This window comes from Dermacentor silvarum, chromosome 11 (genome assembly GCF_013339745.2).
Source record: "Dermacentor silvarum isolate Dsil-2018 chromosome 11, BIME_Dsil_1.4, whole genome shotgun sequence".
Classification (NCBI taxonomy): domain Eukaryota; kingdom Metazoa; phylum Arthropoda; class Arachnida; order Ixodida; family Ixodidae; genus Dermacentor; species Dermacentor silvarum.
Genome location: NC_051164.1, coordinates 21,232,881 through 21,248,519, shown reverse-complemented (window position 1 = coordinate 21,248,519; position 15,639 = coordinate 21,232,881). Strand labels below are relative to the sequence as shown.

At 46.7% G+C, this 15,639-nt stretch overlaps 1 protein-coding gene across 1 annotated transcript in view; it reads right to left on the bottom strand.

Annotated features, from left to right (window-relative positions):
* The window catches only part of LOC119432453 (uncharacterized), a 103,985-nt gene that overhangs the window by 40,994 nt on the left and 47,352 nt on the right, over window positions 1-15,639 (bottom strand). Inside the window, exon 8 of the mRNA XM_037699616.1 lies at window positions 9,176-9,389. Coding sequence (XP_037555544.1) covers window positions 9,176-9,389 — 214 coding nt within the window. The remainder of the gene's footprint in view (window positions 1-9,175; window positions 9,390-15,639) is intronic.

Here is a 15,639-nt window from a genome sequence, read left to right as displayed (position 1 = left end):
TTAATTGTGAAGTGACAGCGCAAGAGGCGTGTATCCACCTGCGATACGGAGAGGACGGTGTCTGGTGCTGTAAGAACACCGCAGTGTCAGTAGGAGGCGCGAAGGCCGCACCCTCACCATCTGCGTACTTCCGCTTAGCTGTGGTCAGTGCCCGGGATGCAAATGCAACCGTGTCCGTGCAACGCCCCTCAACTTGCTGCGCAAAGGCCATAAGCGGAAGCGTCGGCGGCTACCACGACCGGAACGTGAAGGACGTGAGGGACAGGACGCAGGACCTGGCGGCAGGCAAGCTGTTTCTTGACTTGAGCAGAACTTGCGTCAGCAGCTGCATCCCGAAAGGAAGACGTGTCCTTGCAAGGAAGGCGACGCATTGGTTCTATTTCCTCGGCTAGGATTCGTACGAAACCTGAGTAATACCCGCCGTGGGGACTAAGCTGCTATGGCGTCGCGCTGCTAAGTAGGAGCTTTTACTGGAGCTTGCCCGCACTGTGCGGAAAAGTCTTCAGACCTCTACCACATGGTGTGGGCTTGCCCATCCAACCCTGCCTTTTCCCCCTTACCCAACCCTACCCGGGAGGACTGGGAGGCTGCCCTGCTTGGCTGCTCAGACCTACGGGCCCAAAAGGCCCTGGTTAAGCGTTGTCAGCACGGTTGTCAGCAACAGCAAGTGTTACCTCGGCTTAGATAGTCCGAACGTTGATTACAATTGTTGCATCTTCGTCTTGGACGACTTCTTCCAGTCGGGCTGGGGCGCGCAAGGCGTGAGCGCCGACAAACACTACGGAAATGACCGCGAAGTCCGCAAATAAGAGTTGCGGTTGATACGGTCCCGCGCCGTACAACGAGCACGCTCGCTACATGCTGCTCCACAGTTATCGCGGACCAGCGATTTTCCAAAGTACGAGACGCTGCTGGTGTCGGTCGGCCTTGCAGACGGGTGGAAAGAGCGTGAGCGTGACGACGGAAAAAGCGCAGTAGAATTACCGTGTATCTATGTGCAATCACCATTGCTGGAGGCAAGGCTTGCGGCACCTCACTGGCTTGTCTGCTGTGACGTGGCGCTTTATGACGCCTTTCCGCTAGAGAGTGATTCGCGAGTGACTTGTTCCCGAAGCAACGTGAGCTCGACTGTCCGGTGAAACGTCATTTTTTTTTTCGCCTTCAAGCAGTAGCGTCTCACGCAACCTGGCACACGCGATGCCGGTCGCACAAATTATCGTCGGCTCTGTTGGCGAAATTGCAGGACTCGGCTGATCCTCCGAAGGCGACAACATAATCCCCTACAGCTTCACCTGGCGACTGGCGTCTCTCTTGAAAGCCGTGCCGTTCTTCACAGACATTGCTGGTTGTAGTGAAGTGCCTGCCTGACGCAGTGGTTGCGACTTCGCGCAAATTCGTCAAAGCCGCCATGTCCTTGGCAGCTTCGGTGGTTGGCGAGCCCAGCGTTCCCCGAGTGGGAAGGGCTTCGCAGACGCGTTGTGCTTCAGACAAAAGACAGTGGAGCAGGAGCACTCGGCGCCGTCCTGGCGATAGCTCATCGAGGTCGCGAGAGAGAAGAAAGTTCTCGAATGACTGCAACCAAGGCGGCCACGAAAATCTGGCGTAAGTGTATAGGAATATCGGTGGTGACGCAAGTTTGGTAGCCACCCTCGTCACCAAGTTCTGTCACGTGTTACGTGCTTACTCGAAGCCAGGCACCAAACGAAAGCGGCCTTTATTTCAAATGAACCGCATACATATTATTATTATTATTATTATTATTATTATTATTATTATTATTATTATTATTATTATTATTATTATTATTATTATTATTATTAGGATCCCCTTTGAAATCGCGCGGGGAAATACTCGCCTAGCCTGCTTGATTTATTCAATTTTTACAACATATATAAAAGTTTAGCATTTTGCCTATCTGATATCAATCTTAACTTTCGTATCGAAAACCTATATCACTATTGTGTACCATTACATGTATTTGAAATGACTCCGGTTCTATCAATCTATACCAATACTCTAATCGTCTCTTGCATATCTCGACCGCTAACCACTAAAAGTTCCTCACCGCCGTCTGTGACTTAAACTTTCGAAGCTTAAACTGCGTCTTGATATTCTTAAAGGGATTGAAGAATTCCTAACTAATCGTTCTCACTCAGTCTATCTTAACGGCCACCTCGCCAAACCCCGCCCAGTTACCTCAGGCGTTCCACGAGGGTCTGTGCTCAGTCCCCTGCTATTCTTAATATATTGTTACACACGAGGTGTTTGATGTCGAAGCAGATGAATCTGGTTGATGAGAGCGTTTCGAGCGCGGTCCCGAGGCAGCTTGGCTCACGTCGTTATCCTCTTTCTTCCATGTGGTTGTCTGCGCGGCAGCCGTGGTCCATGGCAAGAGCTCGTGACATTTCCCCGCTGGCAGACGAAGCCCGCCGGGCGAGTCAGTCATCTCGTGGATTGTAACGCCTCAGACGCGCGACGTGTGTCACGTCAGCCTTGACCGAGCAGTCGTCCACTGCTCGTGAGACGCGCAATGCGATAGTTCACATCGCTGAGGCGCTCCAGAATAACGTAGGGGCCGACGTAGTGGGCCAGAAACTTCTGGCACAAACCACACTTCCGCAACGGCGTCTGGAGCCACACAAGGTCACCAGGATCGAAGTAAACGTGGCGGTGACGCCCGTCATAGCGTATCTTAGACAGGTCCTGCGATGCCATGGTGCGTAGCCTAGCGAGGCGTCGCGCTTCTTCTGCTCGACAATTGACTCGTTGTCATGAGCGAAGTAGGACATTATTGTGTCGAGGGTGTAGCACAGCGGACGAGCATAAAGAAGGAAAAATGGTGAGCAGCCAGTAGTCTCGTGTCTCGCGGTATTGAAGGCATAGGTAATGAAAGGCAAGATACTGTCCCAATTCTTGTGTGCCGGATCGACGTACATGGACAGCATGTTGGCAAGCGTTCTGTTTGTGCGCTCGACTACACCATTAGTTTGTGGATGGTAGGGCGTACAATGGCGGAAGCTACATGAACACAGACGAAGGGTTTCTTCAACTACGTCCGCGGTAAATTGTCGCCCACCATTGCTGATTACTATGTGAGGAGGTCCATGTCGGAGTATAACGTGAGCGAGCAAGAAGATAGAAACTTCTGTAGCTGTGGCCGATGGCAACGCGGCGGTCTCACAATAGCGGCTAAGGTGATCTACGCAAACGATAACCCAACGATTGCCGTTGGAGGATCGCGGGAAAGGGCCCAGAAGATCTATACAAACTTGCTCAAAGGGGACGCTAGAAGGGGGAACTGGTTGAAGCAGGCCGCGTGGCGCTTGTGGAGGACGCTTGTAGCGCTGGCATTGACAGCAGCTGGCGACGTACCGTTTGATATCCTTCCGCATCTTAGGCCAATAAAAGCGTTCTTGAGCCCGCTAGAGCGTACGTGTGGAACCAGGATGACCGGAAGTTGGGTCATCGTGCATGGCGTCTAATACTCGGCTGCGAAGACTCTTGGGGACAACTACAAGATTCTTGGGGACAACTACTCGACCACCGTGCACCGGTGGTCGAGTACAGCGGTTCTTATACAGCGCACCACCATCGCGTAGGCGAAAGCGACTGCCTGCAGGTGACTCCTGTGCTGCCGCGAAGAGCGGTTGTAAGCTCTCGTCCTTGTGCTGCTCAGATATGACGGTACCCATATCCGGAAATTCCGGGGACACAAAATTCATCAGAGTTGTCCGCATCGCATTGAGTTGTTGGAAGTGGCATCCGAGAGATACAATCAGCGTCAGCATGTCGCCGGCCACTTTTGTAGCAAATAACGAAATCATATACCTGTAGGCGGAGGGCCCAGCGCGCTAGTCGTCCTGAGGGATTCCGCAGATTCACAAACCAGCATAGCGAATGATATCCATCATAGCGAATATCCGTTATCACAGTGAAGGGGTGCCCGTTGAGATACGAACAAAACCGTTGCACTGCGAAGATGACCGCCAGACACTCTTGTTCGGTCACTGTGTAATTGCGCTCGGAGCGGCTCAAGGACCGGCTATAGCGTACGAGATCACGTGCTCACTGTCGCCAATACGCTGAACTAGCACAGCACCAATGCCTACGGCACTGGCATCGGTGTGAATTTCAGTTGGTGATGAAGGATCAAAGTGGCAAAGAATTGGTTGGGACGTCAACAGGAACTTTAGCTGGCGAAACGATGAGTCGCAATCTGCAGTCCACCCAAAGGGAACGCCTTTTTGGAGAAGGCGTGTAAGGGGATGAGCCATGTCAGCAAACCGGGGAATGAATCGGCGAACGTAGGAGCACAAGCCCAAGAAACTTCTTAACTGCTCGACAGAGTTGGGTACCTTAAATGCTTCTACGGCCGCAGTCTTTTGTGGATCTGGTCGGATGCCTTCTTTAGCGACGAGATGTCCTAGCACAAGAGTTTGTCGTTCCCCAAAACGGCATTTTTTTAATTGAGCACAAGACCCGCTTTCTCTAAGCAGTTCAAGACCAAGTCCAAACGTTTGTTGTGCTCACTAAACGTTCGCCCGAAGTTCACAACGTCGTCTAAGTAGCACATGCAAACTTCCCATTTCAAGCCGCGTAATATCGTGTCCATGAACCTTTCGAACGTTGCAGACGCGTTACACTACCCGAAAGGCAACACGTTAAACTCAAATAGTCCGTCGGGTGTTAAAATGTTGTCTTTTCTCGGTCATCCTTGTGCATAGGAATTTGCCAGTAACCTGACCGTAAATCAATAGAGGAAAAGAAGGATGCCGCAAAAAGGCAGTCGATGGCATCATCAATTCGTCGGAGCGGATATACATCTTTCTTAGTAACGGCGTTTAGGCGACGATAATCAACGCAGAACCGCCACGTACCGTCTTTCTTCTTCACCAATATCACCGGGGCTGCCCAAGGACTAGATGATTCTCGAATGACGCCTTTGCATAGCATTTCTTGGACTTGATCACTGATAATCTTGCGTTCTGATGGAGACACACGATAGGGTTTTTGTCGGATTGGCTGGGCGCCTTCTGTGTTGATGCGGTGACGAGTTCTGGACGCAGGAACCGATGGCGGGCCATCGTGCTGCGAAAAGTCGAACACCGAGGTGTGTTTCGTAAGTAGGGCCATCAACACTCGACACTCGTGATCGCTGAATGATTTATCAATCATGGAAAGTATCTTCGAGCTCCCGGGGCTCGAGACACTGGTTGCTCCTCCAACGGGTAGCTCTATAAGTACTGCCACCGATGTAGGCGAGCCTTCCTGAAACGTGGCAATCTATAGGCCGTGAGGTAGCACTGCCGCTTCAGTGGAACAGTTTAGCGTCCACAGCCCCACGCATCCATTGATCACTGAGACCACGCAGTGCAGAACTAACATGTTTTTCTTCAGTCAGTTCCGATGTACAGGTTCCACTGCAGCATCGAACGAGATAGGAGTCGGAGATGAACAGGCAACGGCAACACGCAATACGGATAAGGCGGGCACACCTCTATCATCAGACACGCAAAACGCACTCTCCAGGCAAGCTGCACCTTCAAAGAGCACAGGCGAAACACTGGTGTCGACACTTAGTTCTCCCGTCCGGCAGTCAACATTGGCACCACAAAATTGCAATGAGTCAATCCCCAGAATCACGTCATGCGAGGAGCGAGGAATAACAGTAAATTCTGCATTACAAACTCTCCCACCCGAAGACACCTCCATACACACACCAACCGGGTATAATGTTTCACCACTGACTCCACGGAAACTTGTGCACTGGTCCCTATGAAACATAACCTTGCGTCCCAGGAGGCCTTTAAACCCCACACTCATGACCGAGACAGTTGATCGCGTGTCGACTAAAGCCATTGTAGAGACCCCATCAATCAGTACATGAACCTTATTCTTAAGCATGAAAGTAGTTGGAGGCAGTTGAGTCGGCCGCGCACATTTTCCAGCGACCTCAACTACATCGACCACGCTGGCTAGTTTCCCGGCGGGGGCGACACGAAACGGCGCCGAGGCGATGGTGACGTGAATCGCGGCCGAAGGGATGGTGATCGGGAGGCTGGTGGTGGCGTCAGAATGCGGTCGGAGGCACGGGAGCGGTAGCGGTTGCGGGTTCTTGCTTCTCCAAAGTAGGTCTCCTGGGCGGTGCGTCGGCCCTCTTGGAAGTGGCTTCCTGAAGTGGAGTCTCCTGGCCACTGAGTGCGCAGTGTACGACCGCTAGACCGCATAGTCGGCGCTGACGGTCCGTAGTTCGATGCTCGGCGTTGGCTACAGTACCTAGCTATGTGGCCAGGCATGCCGCAAAAGTAACACACTGGCAAAGGGGCGAACTTCAGGATGCGGATTGAAGTATTCTGCCGAAGACATCGCCGGAGGGTAACGAGGCTCTTCCCCTCGAAAGTCGTAGGTAGCGGCAAGTCTTCGTGGACGAAAGTTGCGTGGGCGTGGATAAAAACATTGAGGGGGCGAATCATTGCGTGGTGGTTCGGTCGTATCGTAATGCGGTTCGTCTCTGGAGCCGTTAAGATACGCGACGTCCACCGAGTGGTTCCAAGTAGCCGAAGGGGGTTCCCAAAGAGTGTCTCGGAAAACGGAGGAGCTGCAACGTGGCACCGCATAACGCGCCTGTTCGTCATGCCGCTGGAGCTTCTCGCGGACTATCTTGCGGATGGCGGACGAAAGCTCTGGGTGCGGAGGACTCGTCTCAACACTTTCTATGGTCGTTACGTTGGCCAGCCGTCCAAACTTTGGTGTAATTCGGCGACTCTTCAGCGCCTCGAACGTACGGCAGTGCCGTATCAGTTCTGATACGGTGCGCAATTTCTCTTTTACAATGGTAAAGTTGTACACGTCTTCCGCTATTCCTTTTAAGACGTGCCCCTCTGTCATTTGAGGGTTGACGGTTCGGCGCAGCTTCAAAATTTCTTCAATATAGGTAGTGCAAGTCTCGCCAGGTACTTGAGCTCTCTGGGCTAATGTGAATTCCGCACGTTCCTTCTTTGCGTCCGAGTCATCAAAACACTTCTTTATCTCTTCAACGAAGCGTGTCCATGTAGTTAGCATGTCCGCGTGGTTGTCGTACCATACCAACGTCGTGCCGGCCAGAAATAAAACGTTCCTAAGCTGACTGGCAGCGTTCCAGTTATTGTATTGGCTTACCCTTTCGTAATGGCTTAGCCACTCATCCACATCTTCCTCTGCCTTCGCCGAGAACGTGCGTGGCTCTCGGTAGTGCTGGATAAGGACTGGGCTCGCCGTGGCACTGCTGGTGAGGGTGTTTTGTTCGGTGGCCATGATTGAGCGCGACGGCGAAAGTCCGGCGAGGCGACGGCTTTGGCGTAGTTCTTGTGCTGATGGCTCCGTTGTAGGTCGTGGGAGTTACCCAGCACAGCTCCAATAAATGTTACACACGAGGTGTTTGATGTCGAACCAGATGAATCTGGTTGATGAGAGCGTTCCGAGAGCGGTTCCGAGGCAGCTTGGCTCCCATCGTTCTCCTCTTTCTTCCATGTGGTTGTCTGCGCGGCAGCCGTGGTCCATGGCAAGAGCTCGTGGCAACATATTAACGACTTACCCCTGCATGTTTCCATTAGTACTTTGATGTTCGTTGATGATTGTGTCATTTACCGCGCCGTTACTAATTGTCATGATCAACATCCCCGTCAAACAGATCTTAACAGCGTACTAAATTAGTAAAGTTATTGGCTAATGTACCTCAATCCTACCAAATGTAAACTAATTTCTGTCTTTCGTCATCACAATCCCTCTCTCTTTGATTAGTCAATCTCTAAAACATCTATTGAGCTAGTAGAATTATATAAATATCTAGGAGTCATCCTTTCTTCCAGTTTATCATGGCGTGCCCATATTAGTAACATCATTTCAGCATCGAACAAAACACTCGGTTTTCTTAAGCGCAACCTCCGCCTTGCGCCGCCCCATGGTAAATTGCTCGCATATGAATCACTTGTAAGACCACAATTGGAATCAACGGCCATCTGGAGCCCACATCAGGCGTATCTAATCACAGCACTGGAAGCCGTTCAAAATCGTGCCGCCCGATTCATTCATTCCTCATATTCATATGACGTCAGTATTTCATCTTTGAGAGCACAATCCGGACTACCGCCGCTCTCCTATCTTCGCCACATCGCTAGCCTCACTCTTTATCACAAGTTTTTTTTTTTTTACTCTTCTCTCAGTCAAGTAGCGTATATTACAGCCGCAGCACGCATATCCTACCGTACCAGCCATCCACTTCAAGTTGCCCGCCCGCCATCACATACTACTACGTTTTCTGCTTCATTATGTTTTAGAGCAGCTACAGAGTGGAACGGCCTGCCCTATGACATAGTCTCCATCGCTTCATCGTCTGCTTTCCAAGAACGTGTAACTGATCATCTTCAATGATAAATAATCTTCGCTGTTTGTTTTTCTTATCAGAAATGTAATCTCACCCCTCATGTAAAACCCCCTGAAATGGGGGCCTTTAATGAATAAAATGGAAACTGAAACTGAAACGTGGACGGGTCTCGGCTGGCCGCTGTTGCTGCCGTGCCAGCCCGTGTTCCTGCGAGGCGTGCCGCTATGGACCCTGCGTTGCGCGCACGTCTAGAAAGGCCAACACTGTCGGACTCTGTTCGCGCAGCTAAGCTGACTGCTAAGCACGACTATGTTGGAACGCGAGCTATTTGGCGCTTGCGTTGCGGGCCGTAGTTACCGATTCGCAAGCGCGCACAAGCGAGCAACACGACGAGGAAGAGCAGGAAGGGCGCGTGCCTGCTAGCAAAGTTGTAGGTGTTGTAGGTTCTTGTGCGACCAATCGACAGCGTCTGCTCCAGGTGATATCCCCAGATGCACTCCGGTGACGTCACCACGACCACTGGGGATACCGGAAAGGCCCAGAGAGGACAACGGGATTTTTTTTTCTTTCTTACTTTCTTTCTTTCTTTCTTCTTTCTTTGTAGCGTGTGCGCGACGCGTAGTGCTACCGCATTTGGCATCGTTGATCGTGACGGCATTCTGAACTCCATGCGCGTGTTTAGTTGAAATGTTTATAAAATATCGGAGGTGGCTTCACTTATTACTGGAACCTAAAAGGGACGAGAATAAAATATGTACATGCGTCCGTGTTTGCGCGCGGCTGCCTTTCAGCGCATTTACGTGCGCCCGTTACCTGAATCAGAGCCCACATTCCAGGAATCCCGCCGCCGTTACCCGCCTGCAAGAGGAGGAGTCGCTGCTCGTCGTGTTTGAGGAACACCGGGACCATGGATGTCCTGGGCTGCTTGCCGCCTTGCAGCCCATTTGGCGCGTTGGCTGCCGCTGCGAACGCACTCATGTAGTTGTTCATGATAAGCCCCGGCACCGACGCCTTCTTGCTTCCGAACCTGCATGCGCGATAATGAGACCTGCGTCTTACCTCGTTACACTGCATGCTTCGCTGCTCACTTTAGGTGGAAGGGTGGAAGCCTCAATCATTCTTACTCCCCTGTATATATTCCGAAACGATCCTCGACTCTAAAATCTTCATTCGCTCCACCGAATGCGAGTATAGCGCCGCCCCTCGACTTATAAGACGATACTCTTCGCAAGAATTGTCGTGGATGATCATGAAGCGCAGTGACCACTTCTGTCGAGAAGTGGCGCTGCTATCTACTTTCATCTGTGTTCCTTTTTCTTTTTCTCACACTGTAAGCATAACTAAGCCTGAATACGGGTATTACGGTATGAATATCTTGTAAAACTCCCTAGGCTCAAGGCACTTACTCCAACCCCACACTCTAATAACAGAGTTCCGGGAACTCTCTTTCAAGAAGTAACTGGTTATCCTATATTTCACTCCCTTTTCCGATGTAAAGCGCCTCCATCTCGGAGAGAGTACAGCAACTCCCCCGGACAGAGTATTAGTACTCCTAAACAGAGTACTAGAACTCTTCCAGAGTACGAATGCTCCTCCACACAAAAGTATTAGTACTCCCCCGAACCGAGTGCTCCTACTCCTCCAAGCAGAGTGATTGTGCTCCTTCGGACAGAGTGCTGGTACTCCTAATTGTGTGAAAGCACTCGCGATGTAGTTTCATGGTTATATCAGAGGCGTTGCACGACACTTATATGTCGGGCATATTTGATTCCTTCATAAGCAGCTCCTGTGCTTATGCTTGGTGAATTGGATTTGATGTTTAGTCGCCGAGTCACTCCAATGAAACATCTTTTTGTTAAAAGGTCAACATTTTTATTGATCAAACAGTCACAAGACAAACTGAGTAAAAATTCGAGAAACATACTAATACACATAAAATCCTATTGCAAAGATGTTAATGAAGTTTACAACAATCTTGCAATATATAAACATTTTCTCTAACATTTCATTGCTAATCCAGTGAGAAATAATATTTATTTTACATTGGCAACATTAAAGAAATCAAAGTATACAATGGAAAATCAAACAAAGAACAACCATGCGCCAGCTCGCGAAGTATTGGCACTACGATTGAAGAGAAAGATTCACCACATAACTGGCCAGAAAACGCTTTTCAAGCACAAAACTCGTGTACTTATATGCCATAGGTTACCAGATGAGCTGCTAAGCATGAGGCTGGTAAAGTAATTTGTGCAGAAAACGTGTTTTTCATGCCATATCATAGGACAGCAGCTTGTTTGATAACGTCCTATGTAACGTATAGATGTTCCTGGTTGAGATTACAGTATATTTAGAAATGTTATGTATATTTTCACTGTAAAGCCACACGCCTAGTTTTGGTTATAAATATTTCACATAGTTATTCATATATGGGCTGCACCCCTTTTTTTCTAAACATGCATCTTGCCGTGGTTGTCCAGCACAATCTCCGCCTGGTGTCAACGCGGTACAGAGGTATATCATAGCTCCTATTCGGTTGGATCCAAAGCTGATAGTAATTTGGCAGAAATCTCGACTTCACTGTTGGCGTCCTAATGAAAGTAATTTCCTCGCGCTGTCGGGACTGTGCCATCGCGCTTTCTCTCTGTATTTCGTAGACAGCTATTGCGACAGTGCGCTGATGCATTGCACAACTGTTGTGGTATTCTTGTTTTCTATTGTATAATTTTTTTTTCTCTTAAGACATTACGTGGTAGTTTGTTCATTTCTCACAGGTACATAATCTAATTATCTGATCTGGGAAGTGGGGATTATTGCTTGTAAAACAATAATCTTTCCCGTTTCATTATTTTCATGCATATGCCATGATTCGAACTACCTTCCGTGAACTTTTGCCACAATTTAAGATGCTTCGCTGCTTCATTCTGCCATTGGTATGTAATAGACTAATGAAGTAGCATTAATTTCACATTCTCTTGTTCTTTTGAATGTTTTCTAAACTTGAAGCTCTCTTGTATACTTAAATGCCTGGTGTTATTTTCATAACAGCACGAAATGAAGGATTGAAAAACACAGAAATGTGAGTAACATGGTGCCGATTGTCAACAGGCAAACATATTTGTGACGCTGCCCCTTTTTATAGCTGACATGCTACTTTATGGCGCATGTTCGTACCAAACACAAAGGAAGAATTCATGTAAGCAAAGGAAGGGAAAAATCCACACCAGCAAGGAACACCACTTCACACATTCATCTTCATTCTAGCAGCGTCATTTTGGTACCAATGACGACAATGGAGGCTGGCTGATACATCTCGCTTGGTTTTTTTCTTCTGATATATGCTTCCATAATTTTGTGTGCTACTTGGTCGGGATGCACGCTAAAGTGCATGCACCATCTCCAGGTACATCAGTAAACTTCCAAATGCGAGTGCATTCCGGCCCTAATAGTGCATGGCTGTTCATTGCGGCACTTGGTAAAATACCATTCGTTCTGCCCAATGCAGATACACCTGCAGGAGAAACGAATCTTAACTGACAAAGGCACATGTGCATGTAAAAACATGGTGGCCTGCCTCGTTGGGCAATGTTTTTGTGCTTGCGAAGAACATAAAATCCCTTCGGTACCTTGCCACGACTATCTTCAAATAATTAGAAAGGCCATCAATGCACACCATTGCCTTCTTTGTACGCATGAAAACCATAGTGTTGGGATAAGTACTGGCACATACCACTTTCAACTGTTTAACAGCATCTCCAAACTTGTACTGATTAGCTACTCTAGATATCTGCATTGATTAGGTTTCGTGATCTGCTCCATGGCACTCAATTCCATCAGGTGGACATGAGATCTTGTCAAGGTTGCTGCTATTCATGGCTTGGCAATTTCACTTTTCACTAGTTTAGTGCATGCTGAGCAGTACTTCAGGAGTTCCTTCTAGGCATTTCCTTCTTCTGAGATAGAGTTTATCGTCTGTGGCCATAGAGTTTGCGCAAGTCTTTATTTGCAGGTGAAAGTTTGGAGATAGTGCTTAAAGTAGAAGTTGATGTAGAAAAGTTGAAAGTTTGACATGTGAGTACTCAGTCCAACACTATGTTACTAGATGTATGCAGGTAAAGGCAGATATTGGTGCAGTATTTTCATGGCTTCTCCTATATTTTGAAGAATGTCGTGCAAGCTACAGAAAGGAGTTGATTTTCTCAGCACGGAATGACTTGGCTAGTACCTTGCAGATGTTGACAGCCACATTCAGAGTGAAAGCACTTCACAAAGGCATTGCACAACGAGGATTGCCACCATGTTTGTTACATGCACATGCTCCGCCATCTATGAGATCCCTTACTCCTGAAGGTGTATCTACATCAGGCATACTGGGAGGCGTTTTAATAAGTGCCTTAGCAAAAAACATTACAATATCAAGGCAGCAATGTGCTCGCAGTTCGCATAGCACTGCTGGGCCTGTGTATGCCAGCCACGGATCAAGAAGGTGAAGGTCCTGTACTACCATCGTGACCTGGTGACAGGGGAAATTACGGGAGCATTTTTCATAAATAACAATCAAGTTAAAACATACAGCTATACGTTGCCCTAATTGATATAAAAATGGCTCTGCTGAAATGAAGACAGCTGTGTGAAGAAGTGGTTTCTTGCTTGCTTGAATGTATTTTTTCACAATTTTTTGTGAGTTCCTTCTTTTTGTTTGATAACGAACCTGTACCATGAAGTAGCATGCCAATTATAAAAGTGGACAGCAACACAAATAATTTCGTCAGTTGATATTCAGTGCCGTGTTCCTGTTGCTGTACCTTTCTCATTCTCCATTAATTGCACTGTTAATTATGAACCAGTACTAACGATCTGAGTTTACTATCCTTCTGAACCTATTTTTCGTAATCTGCTCTTGTCAGTAATATAATACTTTGGATTGTTGACCCACTCTCCTCTTTAATGTTATACCATGACCGCCCAAATAACTAAAATTAAATTGACAATATTAGCTTGTGTGTGACAAATTGAGTATAAAATTGCAATAGCAATTAAAACTTGCGTATCACATTTCTTGTCTTATTTGGTAGCTTTTGGCTCCGTATTATGGTATGAAAGCTGCACCTCTCAAGAGCAGCCGGCATAATTAGATGGCCATTTATCGTGAGATAGCCATTCATCGTCACCAATCAAAAATGTATTATAATTGAAGTGTGGCATGGCTTCAGATGTCAAACGAAAATCAGATGTGATGAATTCTTGCATCAAAGGCTACTGAAGCGTAAGCACAGACAGGGTAGTGCACAAAGACAAATAGGTGAATCATAAATCAGGAAGGGCACCATCCTGTTTTACATATTACTTCTATGTCCATGGTTGTGCATGCGGCTATGCCTAGACTTGCGAAATGAACCAACTACCTGAAACCAAAGATTTTTTTTTCCTACTGAAGTGGTAAAAGTATAATAGAGCGAAAAAAATATCGCAACGGAATCTAATCGCCCACTTAAAAGAGATATATTTGTGACTGGACAGACTCGTACAGTGCCTGAAGCCACATCATAACTGTTAATAAATAATTGTTGTGTGTGTTAATAAATAACTGCTGTAAAAAGATGGGTGTGCACTGGCAAATCACTTATTAGGTTGTACATTGTGCAATTTATTTTCTTCGACAAGCAACAATCCTGATCCGCTGCTAAAATTTATCACGGAACAACGAATGTCTTTCTCTCATTCTATTTGTATTGTCTTAAATGCTCAATGTAGTTTGTTTTGGTAGCATGTTCACTTCGTCTAAGTGTCCATCAACACTGCCCTAACCGATTTGCATATTTCTGGTGCATGGTATTGGTTTATGAAATTACTCTTGCATGACAATCATGTATGACAATCACAATGAATTTTAGTGATTCAAATGGCACCATGCATCCCATTCGAAACCATGCTGCCGTTTATGCGGATATTAACTAATTTGACGTTGTCACACTAGGAAAGTTAATTATTAAGGTACAGAGAAATTGGAGCTTCATTTCATAGCCACTGAGATTTTACAAATTTTAATAACGCTTACCCTGGGCTATTTCAACTATAACTAAAGTCACAATGGGGAAGTTGTCACACAAGACACCGACTTTCAACTTGTGTATTGGAGACCTCTTCTTTATTTTTATTTTGATTTTGAACAAGAGCATAAAGCATGCATTCCAGTTTATTCCTTCAGCTCGCTTACTCCTCTTTCGTGGGATACTAAGAACACAAGTTGAAAGCCATTGCACAACTTCAAGGGAACACAGAAAGTGTTTAGTGGGCGTAGAGATACACACTGTAGGGCATAATCAGTTCTTCCAGAGGTCATTAAAAATTTCTAAAATGCTCAATAAGTGTATTTTTGGTTGGATAACGGAAATGTAAGCTTAACAGGTCACGAGTCTGACTGATGTTGACAGCCATGCTAGTTGGAGTGCAGAATACTTGGAAAAGAATTCTTTGAAAACATAGGCACCACTGCTCTCTAACCAACTGAGAACACCCCTTGCATTCTCTTTCGCCTCACTTTGCGCTATATTTCAAGTCCAGTAATTTACTATGTACAAAAATGCTTTAATTGTATTTTGCCTTATAAAACGCTTGCCTGCAGATGCCAATAATCTAAGGGGTTTTCATTTTCCTAGATTAAATGTTCACATCCACTAATTGCCGAACAAGTGTTCCAAGCTGATGCTCTCACAGTTCTTTGCATTGAACACATCCCTGCTTCCACTTGCAAACTTCGTTAGCAAGTAGATTTAGTCACCCTCATAAAAATCTCAAATACCCGCCAAAAGCACGCGGTTGAGTGTGTCATAAAAGGAAATACCCCAATTTTACATGTGAAATTAATTTTCATTTAGAAGTGACTATGTGGCTTCTAATTAAGACGTAGAGTGCGCAACACGGTGTATGGTGTATAAGGAGAACTAAAAATGCATTTATTGTTGAAAGACTGACGAGAAGATTTCTTGTGTCCCGTTTATTTGATGTCTTTTTTTTTGTTTCATCCGTTCCTTTTATTTCTTTATTCTTGTAACAAGGCAAATAAAACGATTAGTGATTTTTAAATTTTTTTTTTTTTCAATTGTTCTTGTTCCCATGAGATATGCTAAACCTTGTTATTTTTCACAATCTACTGAGTATCTTGTTCTGTTAACCCTCTTTTCTTTTTGCTTGTGTACTACTTTATTGTTTGCTACTGTTGCTTTAACATGTTAACTAACATAATTGCTCTTGTACAGGAGGTCCCGATACAGTCT